We start from the raw sequence: 24,432 nt of genomic DNA on the forward strand, positions 1-24,432 counted from the left end.
CAGGCTGTGAGGAGCGATAGATAGAGCCTGTAGAAGTGGCGTCTAATGGCGTGAGGAAATGTAGTTTTTTCACACAAGCGAACAGATTACAAAGCACCACCTCAGTGTTGTCCCGAGACTACATTTCCCATAATTCACTGCATGACCTGCGCCGCTCGCTGATTTGCTGCGAGATTGACTCAATGGCTACGCTAAACCAACACGCTAATTGTCAGCTGTCCCCTGTCAGCGGCTCTCGTAAAACACAAACTAGAAGGCTATCATGCGATCACCGTGAAAGAAACACCGAACCGTCCAAGAGCAATGCAATGCATGAAGCATGAATGTTGAAATACATAATACAAATACAAATAAATGTGCACAAACTCACCGGCGGTGTGTGTCTCTTACGGCAACGTGACCGTGAATTACTGCGATGCCGACCCGCTTATATGCACATCCACACCCCTTTCCCGATTGACAGTGGATAACCCTTTCGGACAAGATCGTAGATGACGCACAATTTAAACACGCTTAACCTAGCGAACGCAACAACAACTATGATCGGGGATTGCCACGAGTTAGCTATCGACTAACGTCGCTAGCTTCTACTGTTCATTCCAGAACAGTTGGCAGCTCTGCTTTGACAAAGTCATCAGTCATCTATCCAAAAATCCCACTTACTTTTTGGCAAATCCTTGATCATAAGCAGACCAGTTGAGGAAGCAGGCATCTTTGAAGTGTTTGCAGCAGAGAACACTACTCGATGATGGCGAGAAATTCATTCGCTTAGTGCGAACAAAAGATGTCCATTTACGTGCCCTGCTATCCTTCAGCCACTCATACAACTTTTCTTGAGATAGAGAACAATACATCGCCACACACCGCCGTGGCATCTTTCCGAGAAGCAATGCAACAATACTGTGTGTATGGCGGACTTCCCTCGCAATTCTCGGTGTGACGTCAATTCCGAAGATTTCCGAAGATTGTCGAAGAAAAGCATTTTCGTTGTCAAGTTGCTATGGGTTAAACAAAGAATCTGGATGGGTTGCGTTAAAAAAAAAAAAAAAAAAAAACGAAAATATGCTTATAATTGTTTAGCCATTGATATTATTCAAAAACATGGTTGGCCAACATTACTTCACATTTGACTTTTAAACATATTAAGACATTGCAAGCATTTTCTGTAACAATCCTGCTTTTAAATTAAAATTAATACCGTAAATTCCGTGCTATCTGGCCCAGCCATTGGGACTATGTAGTCATCACATTCAAAATCAGTGGGAAAAAAAGGGTTTATTTGAAATATGTTGTTTTTGTGGCGTGTTCAATTGAATAAAGGTCGAATTGTTTTGTTTTTGAATTATTGTTTTTCCAACTGTATTGGAATTGAGTTTTGTAGATCACAAAAAACAACAACAACACATTATTATTGTGCTTTGGATGCTGGGAAAAAAAATATAGAAAAAAAATACCTGAAGTTTCTGTCATTCTACAAGTCCCGACAACTATTATGATAACTATCTTTATGCTCCTTGGCCTGGATGGATGAGCTACGGTGTAAACAGCCAGCAGCTATTTACATTCGTCTAGCAGGGAGCTAATTCCTCTTAGCCGACATGGTCTGGACTTTCTCTCATGGCCCAAAAAATGATGAATGGACAGAATAGCATGCCTTTACAATGTTTTTTATCTTGTTCATGCATGTTTCCAGTGTTGTTCCCTGTTCATGTGGTTTTGGCCTCTTTCACCCAAATGGCAGCTGTACAGTACAGTTTCAAGCACTTTTAATTAAGCACTTGACTAACCATAAAGCCATGTTGGCAATGTCTGAGCGGCTGGCAAAAAGGAGCAATGCGGTAATGAGGTTCATGAGGTGCGAGTCGTTTGCCTGAAATGTGATTCCTCTTGCCGTGTTGAATAAGAGTCCGCTAAAATCACACTTTTAACTTCTGTGCTTGCGCAGGAGATAAGCCTTTCGATCCTGTACTCTGCTAATTTATGGCATAAAACCACTAAACATTAGGGGTGGGGGGCAATATTGATTTGGTGAAAGGAGAACTATCACCAGTAGTATGTTTTCATTGCAAAGCTAGAGAAGAAAGAAAGAAAAAGAAGAATGAAAATGCCACCGTTTACCGTTTCCACTCATATGAAGCAGAATCAAGGCACGCTTATTCTCCAGCATAGCTAGAACTGTCAATGAAAGGAGGAGGGGGAAGAAATGGAAAAATGAATGCTTATGATTTGTCTTGTAGTGAATGCCAACACAAAATTATGTAGTAGCTTTCTTTCCTACCCATTTTTCATTTCGGCCGGTTGCAAGCTGCTGGTATACTTGAGCCACATCAAGAGCCCATTCAAGTTTCTATCACTCACATTTGTGAGGGAGGACTGCATTGAAGTATTAACCCCTTTAAAACAATAAAAATGAAGGAGGAGATGTGATGCCACAGTACTCCTGTGTGGTCTCTCGCTTCTTCTCTCTCTCTCACTCTCTCTCTCACTCTCTGGTTCCTCCCTCTCTGACATTCTCTCCAAGCCTATGAGCTAGCGAGGGCCCTTCTTATTACACACCCAGCAAGGCTTTAAAAAGGCAGGTTGTGTTTGTGCCTTTTTGGTTTTGGCATTTTCCTCTGAAAACCGGTCGTGTCCAACCTCCTGTTCACATCACACCAGGGATGCAGATGCCACATTGCCGGCCTCAGAATCTCCCACTGATTCTTCTGGGAACTATGTTGCTGGCAAGAAATTGGACTACTGTGAAGAGCCAAGGTGAGGAGTCAACAGGGATACTAGTGGTCCTTGTGGTTTGGCTATTTCTAGCACTGTGTGTGCAGATGCAGGTAAACTCAACATAGTAATGTGTGTGAGGACAGATTGTGCCTCAGAACAGAATGCACAAACTCAGGTGTGTAAGCAGAGAGGAATGTCAGCAATCCTGCAGATGGGTAAAAGTGAAAGTGTGGAACATATTTTTGTTGTGTCTACCTACTGATGGAGAGTGGGGGCAAGTTAAATTATTTTGTATCTTTTAAGGGATATAAAACATGTGGCTTCTCAATTATTCTTTGCTTGATTGAGGTCGAATTGAAATGTACATCACGTGGGTAGTTTAAGTATAGGAATGCCATGTGTGTTTGTACACCAGACTACAGTAGACGGATTAGTAATACTTATGTCCTCTGATTTTGTGTTGAAATGCATCCTATTGTTTTGTACACGCAAGTATCATATTTTTGGTCATCTTCACAGTCCTGTACGAGCATGAAAGAGAACCAGCCTACTGGGATGCCAAGGCCAAGGAGACACTGGATGCTGCGTTGAAACTCCGCCCTCTGGAGCACCAGGCCAAAAACATCATCTTGTTCCTTGGAGATGGTATTCTTCCTACTACTAGAGTATTTTTGGAGATAATATTCGTCGAACTACTAGAATATTTTCTATCAATAAGCAGATAAGGTCCTTTTTAAATCTAGCTTGATGGATTGCAAAAAACAGTTCTTAATATCCAATGCAGGACAATGTGTATGTGTAAGTAGTCAATAAGTACTCAGTCATGTTGGATTGAGTGAATGTGTTTAGAATACGATGGCCATGCGCGTGTTTTCAGTGGGAAAATGAAAGCCTGGATAAACCATTTGGAACAGAGTGTGCAAAGGTAACTGAGTTTCAGCATTCCAGTACCCTGATTAATTTCAAGAGATATCACACTGGACAGGGTGAATAAAAAGGGATGAGCGTGAAATACCTAGCCCATAAACCGGCATTTAAATTTGAAGTCCACCTTTGGATTTAGACAAAAAGATTGCAAGACTTGGAGATTGTACCTACAGCCAAACCAAAGAAGGGTTTGGATATACGTTTGTTTCCCCTAATCTACAAGATCAAAAATCCAATTTAGAATCAATTAGTGGAACTAATTCTCCAGTACATCAGTCTGTTCAGAGATTACTATTGCTGTACATAGAAAGAAGCCTTGCACACGTTTACTGTTCTTTTTCATTCCAAATGCACAGTATTTGATGGGCTTTAGTTTCTGGGCTCTCAAATTCCTTGACATTAAACTCACCCATGCCTATCCTTACGGACCCTGCTACTGTATATGCACAGGGGAACTGTCATGCTGGAGCAGACCCTTTCACAAAAATAGTTGGGGTTCTGTCTGTATATTTAATATATAAAACCAATTTTACAGCTCAGTCTTCTTGTAAACATACAGTACATAATTGTTCACCCATATTATTAGAGTGGTATGAAAAAGTATCTGAACCTTTTGGAATTTCTCAAATTTCTGCATAAAATCACCATAAAATGTGATCTGATTTTTGTCAAAATAACACAAATGAAAATACAGTGTCTGCTTTAACTAAAACCCCTAAAACATTTAGTTTAAGTTTTCATATTTTAATGAGGATAACATGCAAACAATGACAGAAGGGGGAAATAAGAAAGTGAACCCTCTGCCTAAGGAGACTTAAAGAGCTATTGAAACCAATTTTTACCAAACATTTGAAGTCACAAGTGTTCCCAATCACTGGTGAGTGGTTTAAAGCTGCCCTGCCCCCTATAAAACACACACCTGCTAAGAAATGTCTTGATGAGAAGCACTGTCTTATGTGCATCATGGCTCGGTCAAAAGAACTGTCTGAAGACCTGCAAACAAGGATTGTTGATTTGGTTGAATGGTGTTATAAATGGTGTTACACTTATATAGCGCTTTTCCACCTTTCTAGGCGCTCAAAGCGCTTTACACTATCTCACCATCTACCTACTGGTGACGCAGCACCAGGAGCAACGTAGGGTTCAGTGTCTTGCTCAAGGACACTTAGACATGTTCATCAGGGCGGCGAATCGAAAATCGAACCCACAACCTCTGGGTTGGGGGCAATTACAATTACTCTACCACTGAGCCACGCCACCCACGTTGAGAAAGGATACAAAACCATCTCCAAAAGTTTGGATTTTCATCAATCGACAGTCAGAGAAGTTGTCTACATATGGAGAGAGTTAGACATTGTTGCTTCTCTCCCACGGAGTTACAGTCCACCAAAGATGATGCCAAGAGTTCAGCGCAGAATACTCAGAGAGGTAAAAAAGAACCCTAGAGTGTCTGCTAAAGACTCCAATATCTCTGTGCATACATAAACTATATGTAAAACTATGGCCAAAAATGGTGTTCATGGGAAGACTCCACAGAGGTAGCCACTGCTGTCTAAATAAAATCACTTTTGCTCTTTTAATTTCAGCAAAAAGGCACTTGGACACTCAACAGAAGTTTTGGCAAAATATTTTGTGGACTGATGGAACCAAAGTTGAATTGTTTGGGAGGAACACAGCTCACCAACATCAACTCTTCATCCCCACCGTGAAGCATGGTGGAGGGAGCATCAGGATTTGAGGCTGTTTTGCTGCCTTGGGGCCTGGACAACTTGCAATCATTCAGGGAGAATGAATTCAAAAGTTTATGAGATATTTTGCAGGAAAACCTGAGGCCGTCTGTCAGACATTTGAAGCTAAAAAGAGGATGGATGCTGCAGCATGACAATGATCCAAAACGCAGAAGTAAATCAACTTCAGAATGGTTTCAGAAGAACAACATACACGTTCTGGAGTGGCCAAGTCAAAGTCCAGACTTGAACCCAATTGCGATACTGTGGCATGACCTAAAGACAGCGATTCCTGCCAGACATCTCAGGAATCTGACTGAACTACAGCTGTTTTGTAGATAAGAAGGGGCTTTAGATTAGTCCTGGTCGATGTGCCAGACTGATCTGCAGCTACAGGAAGCATCTGGTTGAAGTCAGCCAAAGGGGGGGACAAAATATTTAAATGTGATGGTTTACGTACTTATTTTTCCCCCGTCTGTCATTGTTTGCATACTATCCTCATTAAAATATGAAAACCTATAAATGTTTGGGCGGTTTTAGTTAAAGCAGACACTGTTTTTTCATCTGTATGATGTTAACAAAGATCAGATTACATTTGATGGTGATTTCATGCAGGAATGTGAGAAATTCCAAAAGGTTCAGATACTTTTTCATACCACTGTAGTTATGTGTTCCTCCACAATGACCAGTATATAAAAGGGAAGGAAAAGGAAAAGGTTTGTGTAATGTTAATTCTAAAATATATATTTTCAGGTGGTTAAATACATAAAGTCACTGTGTGATATATTACCTATTATGTCAGTCAGAGATGAGGACTTCTTGGCAGCAGGAGTTAAGGATGTGGAGCGAGAATTCTCATAGCAATGCCAATGAGTGCAGCAATGGTTGTCAGATTAGATCTGCAAGATGTGACCTCTTTAAGCAATGTAACTGAATAGATGACTATAACCAGTGGGGAAAAATGTTTCCACCAAATTTGGAAGTGTATTTAATGATGTTAGCCATTTTTTAAAAAGGCATATTTAGGTGTTCTCTATGCTGGACCTGTTATAGAGTATGTGTAAGTGTACATACTTTCCAGATATGGATTGGACTCAAATCGCCAATTTTTACATGAGCAGTCCACGAAACAGATTTAAAAGAGACAAAATGGAGAAAGACTTTGAGTTTAGTTGCAATTCTTAGCTTGCAATATCTGCATCAAGCCTGTGACCCAATGACATGTAATATTTTTGCATTAAAGTTTTGTTTTTTTGTTGATCACCGTAACCTCGGTAGTTGTTTCACTTCAGAATTCTTTTTGAAAATACTTCCGGCATCATCTAGTATCTACTGTAACACACTTTTTATTTCAGTATATGAAGCCGTGCATATAGGAGATTGTGATTCCCTCACTCCTACTCCCGAGAGGTTAATGCTGATATCAATAACAGATGTTAGGGTCTTTCTTTTCAAGCATAACGTTTCTGTCATCATGTACAGCTATTTTCCATGGTCAACCCATATGACATCTGTTACTTTGTACACCCGTGGTTTCTTTGGAAATTCTAAATGGATGTATAAGCTATGGCCAATATGTGTCCACTGGATCCAATTTGATCTGATTTTCCATCATCTTCCATCTCTACATCTTGTCTTTGCATCTTTAAAGTCCTCTATAGCTAGGGTTTTCATGTTGGGGTCTTCCTCTGCCTGATATAAAATGAGTCTTTACTCCCAAGCATGGACATTCAACAGCATTTATAATTCAAATAATCATAACATCAGCAAAATAACAAACCTTTCAGTCACATGTAAATTGGATGAGGTTCACTCATTCAGTGCTATTGAAGGTGATAGATGTCTAAACCAGTGTTTTTCAACTACTGTGCAGCAGCACGGCACACTGCTGTGCCACGGCATAGTGTCTGGTGTGCCGTGGAAAATCATCCACTTTTACCTAGTTCACCTAATTATCAGACGAAAGTAGATGATTTTCCACAGCGAAAGTGAATGATTTTCCACGGCACACCAGACACTCCGCAACGGCACAATAGTAGTACGCGGCACACTACTGGTGGTTGAAAAACACTGGTCTAAACCATTTTAACTGGGAAGGGTTAGAGCGAATGACCACGTTCTGGTAAAAATGATTGCTGCCAACCCTCGCAGTTAAAATGGATGGACGTCTATTTTGGTCAGTGGCAGCAGTGTGTTAAAACAAAGCGTGTATCTTGCATGACTTTTTTGTTTTAATTGTTATTAATTGATTTGTATCAAATCCAAATGTAAATAAATGGACATATTCTAAAATATTAAACACTCATGACCTTATTTACTTTATGTCAAACCAAAATGCATATACACTATACAGCAAAAGTAGAATAATTATCTTGACAACTAATACGTTTGAGATGGAATTTATTAATAAAATAAATAATGGAACCCATCTCTTTAATTGTCTGCGAAAAACAAACTAAGAAACAAACAAGAGTTTCAGACAAGATATACTGTAGTTGGCAAAATGTTCTTTGTTGTTGCATAGAGGTGTAAAATTGCACATGTTGAAATTGGAATTATTATTTAAACGGTGCTCTTAATGTTCGCCAAGTGCTGCTCTGTCTGAAAACCACTGACTTAAATGTGCAGGTCCATTTGGACTCTCAGTTGATGTTGATGGCATTGACATTGTTTACTTGGAAGATGGTTAAATTCCTTTTTTGAGCTCAATTTGACAGGAATAGCTTGAGCTCCTCAAACAAATATTTTTTTTATTTTCAAACGGGGTGGGGGGGGGGGGGGATGTCTGGTTTAGTGTTTGGATTCTCACAAACAGAGGATACCTTTTGAAACTTAAATGGGTCAGTGAGGTCATTACCATAGAAGAATATACAAAAGAATGAACGAACATCTTCAACATGTGGACAACATACATGGGAGAGTAAAAGACATGTGAAAAATAATTCCGATTTTTAAAAATATGAAAAAAAGATAATTGCACAATAATTTTTAGAACAGGGGGAAAAAGGGATGGCTGTGTTTTTTACTTCTTTAGTGCTCCAGTACTCGGAATATTATTTATTCATCTACTGACCTGGTTATCATCATGAGGTTCACATCTCAGCTAACTATCGGCAGGAGGTGGTGTACACCCTGAAGTGGTTGTCAGCCAATCACAGGGCACATATAGACAAACAACTTTTCACACCACTCACAATTCCACCAATGGAGAATTTAGAATGTTCATTCAGCCAACCAGGCGCCTTCTTGGGAAGTTGTGATAAACCGGACTCCCCGGAGAAAACCCACCAAGACACAGGGAGAACATGTAAAGGCCAGAGCCCGGCAACTCTTGTCACAGAATTGTGAGGCGGACATTCTAACCAATCAACGTGCCACCAGCAATGTAGTTTATTCATTTTTTGGTTGTTTTTTTTCTTTAATGCAAACCATTGCTTTTTTCCTCTTTTTTTTTCCAATTTAAACACAGCAGTCATTGGTAGAAATTTACTCAGGGAATCTAAACAAAATCAAACAGAAGCTCAGTAACCTGTCAATCTATGCCTTTTAGGGATGGGTGTGTCCACTGTGTCAGCCGCTCGGATTCTTGAAGGTCAAATGGAAGGCAATGCAGGGGAGGAGACAGTACTGGCAATGGACACTTTTCCATATGTGGCACTTTCTAAGGTGACAACACACCGACCTTTTAACACAACACACCTATTTTAGTTTACACAAAGTGAAAAAAAAATGTTCCTATCATGTGCTGACTTTAAAGGAAGACGTCCTAGTGTAAATGACCTTCATGTGAAGGATAGTTGGTCAAGGATAGTTGGTCAAATAATCTAAATAGGCAAAAGATCATTTCTTAGAATAATGATAACGGAGGGTGCAGCCACGGTATGTCAAATGTGATGTCAATCACTTCACGCTCATGGAGCACATAAACGCTGATACACTTGAAAGAGGTAAAAAGTAGCTAAGAAAATAGACACATACTATTTAATAGTATCTGTAACTGTGAAACATGTCACTGTATTCCTTCTTTCTCTGTCTAAGACTCAGACGAAGCCTGCTTCACTTCCTCATTCCATTAAAGCATGTATCAGCCATTGACAGTGCATAGCACAATGGGGAGCCAATGCGTGACAAGTAGGCAGGACAATCTGGCCAAAATACTAGTACCGGCATTTAAAAACAACAACAACAAAAAAACACCTTTTTGCCTACTTCAGGGAATATTGGCTATTATAGACATGTTTCTCCACTACTGCACTTAGGAAAAATGTATTCTGTCTTTTGACTTTATTGTACAAGATACCATCCACTGTTATGCACTTGATTGAGATCTTACTTGTGCTTGAATTTAGTACCTAACACTCTGATACTGGAAATAAAAAGCAATGAATGGACATTATTAATATAATTACCATAATTTTCGGACTATAAGCCGCTACTTTTTTCCCCTCATTTTGAATCCTGCGGCTTATAGTGCAGTGCAGCTTATTTGTTGATTTATTTGTGTTAATAGGTAACACTTTATTTGACAGCGGCGTCATAAGACTGCCATTAGACAGTCATAATTATGACATGACATTATCATGGGCATTAATGAATGCTCATGACATGTCATTAAGTGCCATCCAGCAAATTATGTCACTAACTCCATTTATGTCCAGCTCGGATCTTTTACAACCATTCAAAAGGGAGATAATTTTCCAGATGACATAAAATAACATCTGTCATAAGCATTATTTGATGCTCATGGCACTGTCATGTCATAATTATGATGGCCTTATGACAGTCTCATGGCGCCACCTTCAAATAAAGTGGTAATACATTCCATTAGCAATTAATGAAACAACTAGAACACTAAGTGAAGAAATAATTAGCACAGAACAGGCATTTCGATTTATTTACATCTGTAGCGCTGCAATGCATGCTAGGAGGCATGTTGGATGACAACAGTGTTGACAGCAGCTGGCATTAGAGGTTGACTCTCCAAGAGAACAATGATGGCCTAATGAAGCTTCCTGAAGCTTTGGAGCTAATTGGTTCAAAGCTTCATGGTCAAATAAAGTGTTACCGGTTGATATCTTTTGGTGTAAATATTCCATAATACAGTCACAATACATAATAATGTCATTTTTGTGTCAAATTTGGTGGGTGGCGGCTTATACTCAGGTGCGCCTTATAGTACGAAAATTACGGTAATTATTTGCCCACAATGTGGGAGAGCGAGGTACAGCACATATGTGAAATTAAGCTCAGTTGTGTGTGTACAGTTATTTCTTCCAAAACTTGAGCTCTATATGTTCCGCCTTGCCACGTGCTTTCTCGCTTAGACTTGAGCCCTCAACTAGGTAAAGTCGACAGTTTGCGTCAAAATGCTGACATTGTGGTAAAACATGAGAAAATAGGTTTAAGGTCGGATCAAAGTTAAATCCACCATAAGTCTTTAATTAGGATAATTACAGAGAGAATGAAAGTTCAAAGCTATACTTCTAGATGTTAACATTTTCTCATGTGCTAAGTCAAGTCAGACCACAGAAATACAGTATTCTTTAAATCTTTCTTTGAAGGGAAGTTAAATAAGAAATTAATGAATTCATCCTCCATTTCACTTATAGGGCACAAGGAAACAAACAACAATCACACATACACTCATATCTAGGGACAATTTGAAGAGGTCAAATAAAAAGTCAAAATACATTTTAAAAACACAAGATGACACTGTATGCACCAGCCCAGCAATTATAAACATGCAGGTCTCTGATTAATATGGCATTTGTGGAATCAAAACTAAGCCAAACCAGAAAAAGTACAAAAAGGATAGTAATAATAACATGGAGAAGCATTTTACATCAACTTCTGTCATGTCCAAGTGTTCCTTTCATTATTCATTTATTTATTTATTGCAATATATTTTGTTAAATTGACATGTGCCAGTGCATTTGGTCTTTAATTTTTAGTTTTGTTGCCTTTAGCAAATGTATTTCTTTTCACCAGACATACAGTGTAGACAAGCAGGTGGCAGACAGTGCTAGCACAGCTACAGCCTACCACTGTGGAGTGAAAGCCAACGCCAAAACCGTTGGACTGAGCGGCAATGCAGTGGCCTATGAATGTAATACCACTTTTGGCAACGAGGTCTACTCCGTACTGCGACGTGCAAAAGCCAAAGGTAAAGGCTATAAAACAGAGATGCATTTGTTGTGCGTTGGAACATAGGTCACCAGGTTTAAGTGATATGATTCTTATCTCTATAATAAGATGAATAAAATCATTATCTGATAAGAATGTTACTGGACTACTAACATCAGGTATAGTTCAATGTTCAGATTAGGCCTAAGTAGGAAATCATTGTGGAGTGATCGTCAAATGTTTGGAGGGTGATTAATTAAAGTTTCCATGTTTATGACCTGGTTCAAGAAAATGATTGACTTGTTTTAAGCCTTCTTAAAGTACAGCATGATATATTTTTAAGATAAACCTTCCTAAAATATTATGACACTGGATATCCAAAAGAGCCCGATGTTAGATTGTTACTGCAGAGCAAGACTACTGTACTGTGATTCAGCGCCTTCTGTAAATCAAATTTTATTGACTTTCAATATTATTTTCAAAAGGTCATAGTCTTCTATTTCATCACCTGACGGATTACACATACTGTATGCAAATATTCCTGCTGTTAATTAAAAATACTGCTGATTGACTTACTATATCTGGACACCATTTTTGTACGCGGCACATTTGTAGACCAGTCAGGGTACGCCAACGAAGGAGGGTTTCTTGTCCAGGTTTTGGTAATTTGTGGACATGCAGAGGCATGTCTCGAGGAAAATGGAAGAGAGGTGAGCCTTAAAGGCATGAACATCGCTGACTCTTTTTCACCAATAAGCAGCCTTGTTCACATCTCCTTTAAAGTGCCTATGACAGCAAAAAGCATGTTTATATCATATTTTCCGTGGTATTTTATGCTCCTGAATGAAATGGACCGCTTGGATGTGTGTGGAAGCTATCGCTATATTTATTTTGTCTTTTAAATCCCGCGCCATGAAAATGAATGACTTCATGCTTCAGTCTCGAATTGAGAAAGAGGGCGCTGTGACATGTACGGTAGAAGGAGTCCTCTCCACTATCCAGCCGTACTATTGTATGAGAAGGACTAAGGATTCAGCTGATTTTGCGGATTCATTCGTTTATTTTTCGCATTACACCAGCCAAACGGCTGCAGAAAAATTTTACTGCACCAGGGAGAGGCGTGTGAGCCTTTTTGGGGTTTCAAAAGGTTCCCATTCACCGGTGGATATTGGCCAAAACAAGCCCTACTACTGTGGGACCATTGGACTTACGAGGAAGTGAGTAAACATCGTGTTTTGTATTATGTCAAATACTGGGATCATTTTAAAACGTAGGTGGCTTGGATTTTGTGGCTGACATGCTCTTTGTCCACTCAGCCGACGACCGAGACACACATCCCCCCGCTGGGAGAGCCTTATACTCGGTTTATTGCCCTCTTCATGTGCCCGGTCTTCTGTCAAATTTTCAACCCCATCAGAAATTGCAACTTTGTGTTAAAAATGGCCGTGAATACAGCGATTACAAAATAAACACCACAAACTTTCTTTAAATAAAGGACTATTTACTTATGTTTCATCATGGATGGGCATGTAGAAAAGATCTCCTAAGACACATTCTGTCTGTCATGTTAGCTGCACAACAACTGCACGCCGCTCTTTGTTTACGTCGTCGCTATGTAGTAAAGCATTATTTTTCATTATATTTGTGTTGACCATGTGGCAGCTACGCGTTCCTCCGACGTCGGCCGGTTTGTCCGGCGGTACTCTCCAGCTGCTTCCCCGGCAAGCTCTCCTGTCCGTAGTAGCAGGAGAACAAGCTGTAACTTGTTCTCCGCCGGGCGGGTTGCCGATCAACGAAGACAATCGACAACCCGCTGCAGTATGACATATTCCGGGCTAGTTTTGTGTGATTTTTCGCTCCGAAAAGCGAAAATAAGACTTTGAGATGTCACTCGGTTTGGGTTAGCATGTCGGCTAGCTGTCATGCCTCTTGGTTTGTTTACATTCACAGCCGGGGAAGGGAATGACAAAAGCCTGACGTGGCATAAAATATCGTTTTATCAGTTTTGATCATTATGGAGTAATTGTGCCATGTCTGACTGAATAAATGCATTTTTATTATTTCATATTCCATTTAGCACAAGATTGTTATATGTCATGACCATACCATTTATTTAGCAATTGGGAAAAAAATTTTGATAAAAAGAATATCCTTTAAAAATATTGGAGTAGAGAGACTTAAACAATGACGTTGTTCGGCTCTCTTCTTCTCATTTTCCTCGTTATGAATAATTCCCCCTCAATGGGCTCCATACTAAATCAGATGAAACCATTCTCCCACTGACGTCATCCACCTGTTGGGGACGCTAGAGCCCTATAATGGTAGGCATGCTAAAACGGTGGATTAAATAATTTCTTGTCAACTGCGTTTTGGCAAATTGTTGTATATAGTCAAATCGTCTCAAAATACGATTCTAATTCACATAATAATGCTATTTAAGACTTTTTTTTATCCTGTCGTACGCACTTTAAGAGCAATAAAGTAGCACATTATTGTATAAGATTCAGCATTCACAGTTACACAACCCATCAAAAAGTTTTAACTTTTATCATGGAAAATATGAATAAGATATGATTTAGCATATGTTTGGGTAAGACTTTGTTTACATTACCCAAGATTTCTTCGGCGAAAGTATCTTAAATATAATGTTAAATGCCTTTAAGAAAAAAAAAAAGGAAAAAAAAACAAAAACAAAGCTATACAGTAGAATGTTCAAATTATTTATAGGTTTTTTAACAAACACTTGAGTAGCAGGTCATGACAGCATATCAAGCGTTATCAGCAGTCTGCTGAAAGGGAAATGCAATTATAAATTTTTCAATGTTAACAAATCATGTCTTTTCGTCACTCTCCAGGTAAATCAGTTGGTATTGTGACTACAACTCGGGTCCAGCATGCATCACCAGCTGCTGCCTATGCCCACTCAGTCAGCCGTAGCTGGTACAGTGATGCAGATCTTCCAAGTAGTGCACGCCATCAAGGTTGTGTGGACATCGCCACTCAACTAGTTACCAACGTTGACATTGATGTGAGACCATCGCTATTATTTTGTAAAAATGTTTATGAAAATTGCACAGTACCACCCCTCACCCCCGGCCCAGTCAAAAGTCAAAAGGATTTACTGGCGACCAATGCTGGATGTGCTCGACCTTTTACCTGAAGTAGGTTGCACATAAAAAGCAATAGACAATTGCTGGATGGAGGCATAAATTCCACAGCCATATTTACAATTTTCCAGCATTAGATTGATTTTTGTTAGCACATTCACGTGCACATGTAGAATATAGTTAGTATAAAAGTTATTGTTTAGTGGAAGGGGTGGATCTTTATTATTTTATGGTAATTTTCATACAGTTTAATAGGCGTGCAAGGACTTTGGCCAGGTTAAACGATCAGAACATTGGAGCCACACAGACAGGGCATTTCGCAGGATCATTAATAATGAACTGAGGGTTTATTGCCTTAATAGCTGTTCAGCATTGATGATGTTGTTATTAAGCACACAGTTGTTACTGCTCTTCTTGACTCCATAGGATTTGAAAATAAAATTGTGAGTAGTACTTGTGTACTTGTGCACACTGCTCAGTTTAGTTTACGAAGTCTTGCAAAGTTGACATTTCTACTCTATGATCCAAAGCCAGAGTACAACAGCCGGTTATTCATTTTTTTTTACCCTCAAGGCATCCAATGGGCTCAGCTGATCCCTCCTCCATACTCCTTTTGACTAACGTCATCCAGAAAGCCTTATTCAAGGTTCATCAACATGCCAACTCTTGTGTCTTTCTTTACTTGAAAAATTACAGTAAAATTTTGCTTTCTTTGCCCTGGGTTTTCCATGTATGAGCGTACAGTATAATAGCAATAATCCATGTTGCTAAATATTAAATGTACTGTTTATCGTGAAAAGTAATTATAAGGTTTGTTTTTTGACAAAGTCAGTTAATTCCGCTTGGCTAGAGTTGACATACAACGGCTGTCATTAGCATTTTTGTACACAGAAGTTGCCTTATAGTACCATAAACTTGAAACTGAGCACAAGTAAAATGGCTATTTAACATGTAATTTTAAATAGCCTTTTCTTTAAACAAAACATCAACAACGCAGCATTGGTCACCCAGACCCTAGCTCATGTAATTACACAATGGTAGAGCACTATGACAATGTAAAAATTCAACAGAACATTTTAGCAACTGGAGTAAAGTATATAATGAATCTTTGTGTCCCTATAAGGTGATCCTGGGGGGAGGGAGGATGTATATGACACCAAAAGGCACGTCCGACCCTGAGTATCCAACTTCAAACTCTCGCAAGGGAGACCGCAAAGACCGGAGAAACCTTATAGACGTCTGGTTAAAAGCTAAACCAGTAGGGTCATTTTAAATGTTTTTAAAAATAACTTTAAGGCATGAGATTAGATATTGTCCTATGATTAAGTGTGATTTACTTTTTCTTCCAGAACAAGAGTTCGCACTATGTTTGGCACAGGAAGGATTTTGACCAAATTAACATTGAAACTACTGACCGGCTCATGGGTAATTAACTGTTAATTTGCTCATTAATATGTGACATTATACTCTAAGAATGTACTGGTAAAATATTCTCCTCACACATCAAATACTTGCATGTCTATGTCCTGATAATGATAACTCAGTCTTATCTTATGTTGTGAAACCATTGCAGGGGTTCAGAAACGAGACATCAACTTTCATCTTAACAACTATATGAAGTCATAAACGTGTGACACCATAAATCGATAGCTGTCTGTCATTAACTCCTAACAATTGTGATAAGAATTCAAGGGCAAGTTTCTTGTCCTGATAGCAGCATGGAGTCATCACGTCACCATCTGTTTGAGACACTATAAAAGCAATATCATGTTAATGTTAAAGGCTATGTATAAACATTCACTTAATTTTTAACCTGTAACATCTTTGAGAGCACATGTTTAGCATGTTTCATTTTTGTTAACTCAACACTGTGCTTTGCATTTGTACTAGGGGTGCAACGGTTCAGTTAGCCCACGGTTCGGTTTGAACCTCGGTTTTGGATCACGGTTTCGGTTCGGTATTGGTTTGCTTTTTTTTTTTTTTTTTTTTTTTTTTTTTTAATAAAACTGCCTTTATTTTGCTTTTTAAAAAATGAAATAAACACTTAAAATGTATACATGTTTGACTGTTAAAATGCCTCTTAGCTCTTTGGCTAGTTTAGTGACTGACTACTGAAATACACACACAATAGTAAAAAAGTTGCTTGGCAAAGTAACTGGTGTTACCTTTCATGTTTTGTTTTTTTTTCATTTTTTTCAAAAAAAAAACCAACAAAAAAAACATGGTAAACTTTCCTATGTTTGGAGGTCATTTAATGTTCTGAATCAACCGTTAAAGTTGATAAAATTGCTCCCGTTTTTGCATTAGTTCCCTTCTGTCTACTTTTGACATGTGAAAATTTCAAAACTGTTTCATCATTTAAAGATAGACTCAAGTCAAGATTCTGCTGATTTAGGAGTTTTCTAGATAAAAAGTTACTTAGGTTCACTAGGAAGGTTCACTACAACAGAGCCTTTCTGAGAAGTTTACTGCTCTAAAATGGCGGCTGTTTACTAATGCTACCGAGTCTGTCATTTCGCATGTAGTTCTATATGCATAAGATATCTAGGCGTAGGTTGTAGGCTGTCGGCTACAGTCAGGAAATATTGGAGCCACCTAGCCTAGCATCGCATTTGCTACAGTGTCACAACAAACACTCTTTCCTCTCCGTGCCTCTGACTTTTTTCGCGTCATTCAACCAACGTATTAACGAATGGAGGGAAAAAAACGTAATGCACGAAAAACGTACAGAATTTGAACGTAACGTACGGTGTACACATTTAAAAATCAGTGCTCGCTTGTACAAATTACGCCGAGACCGTACAACTTGACAGGTATGAATTATAGTGGACCGTCACAGTTAGGTAGTAGCACTCTGTAGCATGGGATGTCCAACTATCAGTGGTCACGGCGAAACTATGTGCTTTAGCGAAGTCATCTTCGATGGCTTTGCGTGCCATTTCATAAATGTCAGGGAATACGTTGTTGGATAAACATGTCCACGAGGGAACAATGTAACGCGGGTCAAGCGTTGCAAATAAAGTAACGAAGCCCGCTGTGTGTTTTCACTGGTGTCAGCATGGTTGTCCTGCTCTGAGAAAGTGATATCTGTGGGTGATGCCAGCTGAGGTGCCGGAGTCATGTTATAAGTGTTTCCAATGGCATAGGGAACAAGCGCTGAGCAATGCTTGCAAATTTTTTTTTTTTTTTTTCAATATTTTCTCTCCCTCCTTTTGTCTCTCCCACCGCATTGTAGTCCACGGGGAAACCGAAATGTTGCCACACCGCAGATTTGAAAGAAGCCAGTGCTTCCTCAAAATCCGGTCTTTCCACTCCTCCGCTCGCCATAGCTTTTTGTTTTCTTTCTTGTTTCACTTTCACTTCGCTCGTAGGCGAGAGAGGGCGTTACTCGGCTTCTATTACACAGGTGCTTGACATCGATCGGACATTTACTTGCGGCGGGGCGGGAATTTCTCCAAGGCTGTACTTCGTATCGCACACAGAGCTCGACCAATTCATTCCACAAGCGTTCGGAATAAATTAATTGCAAAACCGAAAAGGCGCGGTTCATAAAGGCGTATTGAACCGTACAGGGCGAACCGTACGGTTCGACTTTGAACCGCAAACCGTTGCACTCCTAATTTGTACAAGCAGTAAACGGGAAATTGTCACTTATCCATAACTATTTAAAGATTCCCAGGTTGTTGGCTTGCAATGCAGGTCATAAGTTGTTCAATGTTCATGAGTCGAATAGTTTTTCATTTTAAAGATGTTGCTAAATTTTCAACATAGTGCTATCAATTTAATTAAACCTGTCATCGTTCTTGTCTGTGACAACCTGACATTTGTAGCCAACCCTGCCACCTGTTAGCAATTACTCTATTTACAAGATGTTTTTCCTACCACTCCCTCTACTTTCTCATGTTTCCACTACCTCAAGTTTTGTGAAATGCAAAACATATAACTCCAAATAAGATCCTTTTTGTTGTTGCATCCTTCTTTTAGGATCTAAAATGTATGCACATGATGAAATATTCAAAATACTACTCAAACTGCATCTACTATCTCATATCTTGATAGGTCTGTTTGAGCCAAAGGATATGAGGTTTGAGGTTTTCCGAAACACCACCCGTGACCCCTCTATTGTTGAGATGACGGAGAAAGCCATTCAAATACTGAGCAAGAACCCAAATGGCTATTTTCTTTTTGTGGAAGATGAGTAATTAATATTAGCAGCAGACAAAAGATTTGTCATGATGAATTGAAAGTAATATACCTGTATACATAAACAGAATGCATAATGTTGTTGACAGAATTGTGAAAAACCTAATCAATCCACCAATCAGCCCATCTGCAGTACATCTCATGGTACTTGGGCACAAACTCTTAAGTTCCTCCAGAATTTTAGTTCTGTGTTTTAGCTAGATATTTTGGAACATTCCATCTTCCAAAGAGGAAGACATTTATATTTTGTAAATATTGTAGCCTTAACATGATTGTGGAATTATGGATTTAGAACTAATAAATATGAGTGCAAAATCATCAACAACAAAACAAAACAAAAACTAGCATAACATTTTCTGTGTTCTTTTCCAATACGAGGAAGAATTGATCACGGACACCACGATGGAATAGCAAAACTTGCACTAACAGAGGCTGTGATGTTTGACCGAGCAATTGAACGAGCATCACAGCTCAGCAGAGAATCTGATACATTAACTGTTGTCACGGCTGACCACTCTCATGTCTTCACTTTTGGTGGCAACACACCCCGAGGAAATCCAATTTTTGGTATGAGTCATTTAAAGTCATGTTCTCTTTGACCAGTGTATTATTATTGTCATTCACCATCTTTTTTCATCCAGGGCTTGCACCAAAAAAAGCAGATGACCAAATGCCTTTCACCAGCATCCTGTACGCAAACGGCCCTGGTTATGTGCATATAAATGGAACCAGAGGGAACATCACGATGGTGGATTACTGTAAGGACATGATAATAACTTTCAGATGTAAAATTTTTCCATGCTTGAGTATATTGATTTAATTATAGCTTGCTTTTAATCACTGGGAAGCAGAAGTTCAGCTATAATATTTATAGGATTCACTGCGCTCTGTTTCCTCTGAAACTCATCTGTGTGAATCCTTGGAAAAAGTATTGGCCACCTTCTCCAATTTGTTGTCATAGCTTAACATCTTTAATGTTGAAAATAATCAAACAAATATAAATAAATAACAAAGATCCAGGAGTGATTTTTGCCCGGTAACTTCGCCATGGATGGCATTTTTGCCCAGTCTCTTCCTTATTGTTGAGTCATGAACACTAACCTTATTTGATTCAAAGGAGGAATTGGAAGTTTTTCAAATGCTGTCCTTGGTTTGGGTTAGTCCCAAAGCTTTAGTAATGGCTTTGTGAGCGGTAAATTACTTTATTTCTCATCTGTTTTTTAACTTATTTGGATTGTGTTATTTTGTTTGCAGCTTTTTGAGATTTTTTTTCCCCCACAACTATATTTCGTCAGACATTTGTTGTTTTTTGTGTTGCTTTGTTTTCTTTTTCTTTTCAGTGATTTCTTAATTGAACAGGTCTGGAGAATCAGGTTAGATTGTGTTCAGTGGAAATTAACCTTTTTCAAAAAACGATTAGTCAAAATTAATTAGCTATTTAACAAAGAGAAATCACTTTTTCATACAGTGCCAGTTAGCACTGGATAATTTGTTCCCCTATGATAAATAATCCACCATTTAAAACGGTTAAATGATCTTTACATATGTTCTCTTTGTCTGAATATAACATCATAAATATTACAGTTGACAACCTATGTGTGTTATTAGGGTAATAATAACAATAATCTGAGATGGAGAAACTATTTTTAGTGCCATCAGATTAACCTAAAATCTATTTGTATTTCTTATCTGTTTTCTATAGATTTGGAGAACACTGAGCACAGACCCATTTATTATTTTCCTGTTCGGCACACTTGCTGAGTCATTGCGTTATCTGCTCTATGTATATTAACCCTTTAAGGTCTGGGCCTATTTTGTATGATTTTGCATGCCTTTGAAGTTGCCTTTATATTTCAAAGAAAGAATTGTTTACGATGGCCTGGTTTGGTCCCTTTTTTTGCGACACCTTGAACTTCATGTCCAAACTGTTGTTTCCTTCACTGACCAATTATAAATCATCATTTTGGGCCCAAAAAGACCAAAAATTCCAAAATCGTTTTGTCAAAATTTTTAATATTGATGTCCAATTGACAACCAAACATGCGTAACGAACCGTTTTGAAACTTTGTAATATTTATTCAACATGTTAGGATGAACATTCAACCAAAAAAATTTAGAATAAATAGTCTTATATTTGACAATTCAACATAAACAACAGGTATAGCCATAGGCGTTTTTTGCCTTTATACATGCTCTAGTCAAAACAGGTTATATACAGCAGACCAAACAGTGAAGAACAGTGAAAAAATATATACCATCTAACACAAAAAGTGTTTAGAGGCCATCTCTTTATGAGTTTAGGTATTGCGGCCCATCACCTGATGAAAACTATGTACACACAATCAAGCTTCTTCAACACACATTATATACTGGACTGTCTCAGAAAATTAGAATACACAATATTCTAATTTTCTGAGACAGTCCTGTATATTGTTCTATGTAAAGCACGTCAGCCAAGGTCGGCCCCCCACATTTTTACCACGCCAAATCTGGTCCCCTTTGCAAAAAGTTTGGACACCCCTGCTTTAAATGGTGGATTAATGTACAGGACTGTCTCAGAAAATTAGAATATTGTGTATTCTAATTTTCTGAGACAGTCTACACAAATTGAGAAGACTGATTGTGGGAAAAAATATATATATAACAATGGGAAAAAAAATATTTTCAAAAATATTTACAATAAACAAGTTAAATCTTTTTTCAGGCATGCCACTCCGAAAAGCAGTTTCATCCTGGAATTAGACACAGGGCTACATCACACAGCCACACTTCCATGGGGTGTCGGTCCTCTTTCCACCCTTCCATTTTCATTTCACTTTACTTTCATTGTCACTATAAATGTACATGAAAAAAAGTCATTATTTATGAAAATAATAAAGTATAAAATAAAAATATATACAGCAATAAATAATAATGGAAATCTATATGTATGACAATAGAAAGAATACCATAGCTGAATATGTGCTACATCCCTAATCTTCATATAGAAAGAAGAACACCACAAATTATAAATTCCTGCCTGGGATACACACAGTGCACGTACAACTTTGATCTGATATGCACATTTTATTATTATATACACAAACACACACTTATATTGCATCAAAATTAACTTTGTCTTGCAATATCAAAAGAAACTTTCAAAAGAAACTTTTTCAGCATAAAAAAAAAAAAAGTGAGTTGGCTTACCTCTGCTCGTCGATGGCGTCACCCACGTGTTCAAATCCGTCACTATCTTCACTCGAGGACTCTTCCGAAGAAGACGATGATGACGAATTTGGACCATCCTCTTCCTCAAGTTGATCAAAAACCACAATTGCTTTCGCTAAATTTAGTTTTCTGTTCATTCTCAAAGTCACACAAAGTCGCTGCTCGATCCAAACGGCCGTCGCTCGCCACCTCGCTGCTTCAGACCACTCCTCCCTCTCATTCGGTGGAACCTCGCACGGCAGTAATATTTATTTTAAAAAACGCATTTTGTGCTTCCACTGTGACTTCGAAAGGGTTCGTTTGATTTGTGTTTTTTTCATGGATCTTCCGCTTTGAAAAAGGACAAGAAATGATGGAAATATAGACATAAACAAATGATCCATGCAGCGTTTTAATGTTTTTTGAGAGGACAATAAAACTATAAAACTTAAATGACAATATCTCACGTTTTAGTTGGTCGATTGACTTCAAATAATAACGAGAGTAAACCGCAACTTCCGCACTTTAAAACGAGACCAACCAACGGCATGTGGGTGACGTAATTAAAACGTGAGGGCGCTTCAAAGACGACGTGCGCTGAGGACGCGCCGGTGCGTCCTTCGACTCTCAAGGGTTAATCTTCTTCAGGATGGATTAGTTTTACTAGCCCTCAGTTTTGTCTACCTGAATAAAACCATAGTGGAACCACCCGATTTAACTGCCGTAACACTTCGTTACCTTGAATATGGGAATACTCTTGAGGGATTGATTTCTAAAAATGTATACCTCTTGAGGACCTTTATCACAACACAGCCCCCGCCAATACAGATACAATTTCATCTTAAATAGATAAAACTTTGTATATCACACTTTAATTATTGAAGCTATATAAATGTGCTTTTAAAATATACACTGTAGGCTATATATATACATCAAATTGCCGAACATTGGTTCTGCAGGCCACAGATGCAGACAGCTGTACAAGTTTATCTAAAAATATGTCTTGCATTTAAAAGGACCCATGTTAGATTTCTCTGACTGGCATAAAGAAATGTGCTAAGAGAGTGAGTGAATGGTGCTGGAATCAATTATACTTGCACTGGCAAATAAGACTCACAATTTTGGTTGAAAAGTTAAGCAGTTAATTTTCTTATTGGCAAAAGATAGATATTGACTCAAGTCCTAAAGATCTATGGTGTTTTATTCATTTTCTTTGTGGTTTCATAAGGTTAGAACTTAGTAACATTCTCCTCCCTTCTCATTTTATTTGCAGATGATGAGGAGTACATGCAGCAAGCCGCTGTCCCTCTTGACGCTGAGACACATGGTGGGGAAGATGTGGCTATTTATGCCAAAGGCCCCATGGCTCACCTCTTCCATGGAGTAAAAGAACAGAATTATGTGGCTCATGTTATGGCCTACGCTGCCTGTTTGGAACCCTACACCGACTGTCCCCCACATTCTCATTCCCATACATCCGCTGCATGTGTGACAACACCCTCAAACCTAATATTTGGACTAATCGGCTTCCTCTGGCTGTCCAGATGACATCCAGACACATACATTTGCCACACGCATAAATGGACACAACTGTTAATAGTGCAACACAAAGTATCTTTGCAGTAGGCATGTTTGGCAAAAAAAAAAAAAAAAAGTAAATACGTATAGAGCTCTCCCATTTTAAAATCAAGCAACAATGCAGCCGGTAGTGCAAATTCACAAACAAGAACAATCAAAATATGTAGGGCCTTATGTGGGTATTTCATGTTGGTAACTAAAATGTGATGGGCAGGTTTCTGTCCTAATCTCATTTTTAGATTGTTACACAATAACTTGAAGGCAACAGGGAAGTTGAAGTTCATTCTGTAGAAGTTTATTTTGACACTGAATGGACTGGACTCTAAACACAGAGCACATTTTGCCATGCCAAGCTCTAACACCAGTAGTCCTTAAGAATTTATAATAATACTGTATATCTTTCCAGGTGTTTAGGATGTTTTGTATGTAGAGGTGTGAAATCTGCACCTCATGGGCACCGCAGTTGAATTTTCTGTTTGTCCAGGTTGCTGTCACTTACCAGTTTTCATTGTCCATGAATGTATTTTGTATGCAAAATGTTTTTTATACAGTGTTTTTGTAGACGGTTTGTTAGAAAAATAAATAATATTAATGATGCCTTATTCATCAATAGTGTTATCTGAGAGCTACAGCTTTTCAATATGGTAGAAATACATAAAAAACATCAATATACATTTTTTGTTGATAAAATGTTGTTTTGTTTGATTGATTGTGGAGGTTGTATGAATAAAACTAGTTTTTCCAATACTAAATTTGCTTTTAATGTGATTAAATTAAAACTATTCATATATTTACCTAAACGTTTAGTATGTGACCTTCTTTTTCACTAATTAATGAGTCACATCATATTGGTAATGAACTTT

At 38.4% G+C, this 24,432-nt stretch overlaps 1 protein-coding gene across 1 annotated transcript; it reads left to right on the plus strand.

Moving 5' to 3' along the window:
- The first annotated feature begins 2,613 nt into the window (after window positions 1-2,613).
- On the plus strand, window positions 2,614-24,189 carry LOC130919086 (alkaline phosphatase-like). Its single transcript, XM_057841496.1, has 11 exons — window positions 2,614-2,754; window positions 3,235-3,360; window positions 8,920-9,035; window positions 11,358-11,532; window positions 14,348-14,520; window positions 15,723-15,857; window positions 15,949-16,024; window positions 18,659-18,793; window positions 19,178-19,369; window positions 19,444-19,560; window positions 23,265-24,189. The coding sequence occupies exons 1-11, from the start codon at window positions 2,661-2,663 to the stop codon at window positions 23,537-23,539; spliced, it is 1,614 nt and encodes a 537-aa protein (XP_057697479.1). The 5' UTR covers window positions 2,614-2,660; the 3' UTR covers window positions 23,540-24,189.
- The last annotated feature ends 243 nt before the right edge of the window (window positions 24,190-24,432 follow it).

This window comes from Corythoichthys intestinalis, chromosome 7, assembly GCF_030265065.1.
Source record: "Corythoichthys intestinalis isolate RoL2023-P3 chromosome 7, ASM3026506v1, whole genome shotgun sequence".
In the NCBI taxonomy this organism is placed as follows: Eukaryota; Metazoa; Chordata; class Actinopteri; order Syngnathiformes; family Syngnathidae; genus Corythoichthys; species Corythoichthys intestinalis.

Bases quoted from the DNA above. Each gene is read 5' to 3' on its own strand.
- LOC130919086 (XM_057841496.1), top strand. From the start codon at position 2,661: ATGCAGATGCCACATTGCCGGCCTCAGAATCTCCCACTGATTCTTCTG. The intron at 2,755-3,234 runs GTGAGGAGTCAA...TCATCTTCACAG, and splicing joins GACTACTGTGAAGAGCCAAG to TCCTGTACGAGCATGAAAGA. The intron at 3,361-8,919 runs GTATTCTTCCTA...TATGCCTTTTAG, and splicing joins CATCTTGTTCCTTGGAGATG to GGATGGGTGTGTCCACTGTG.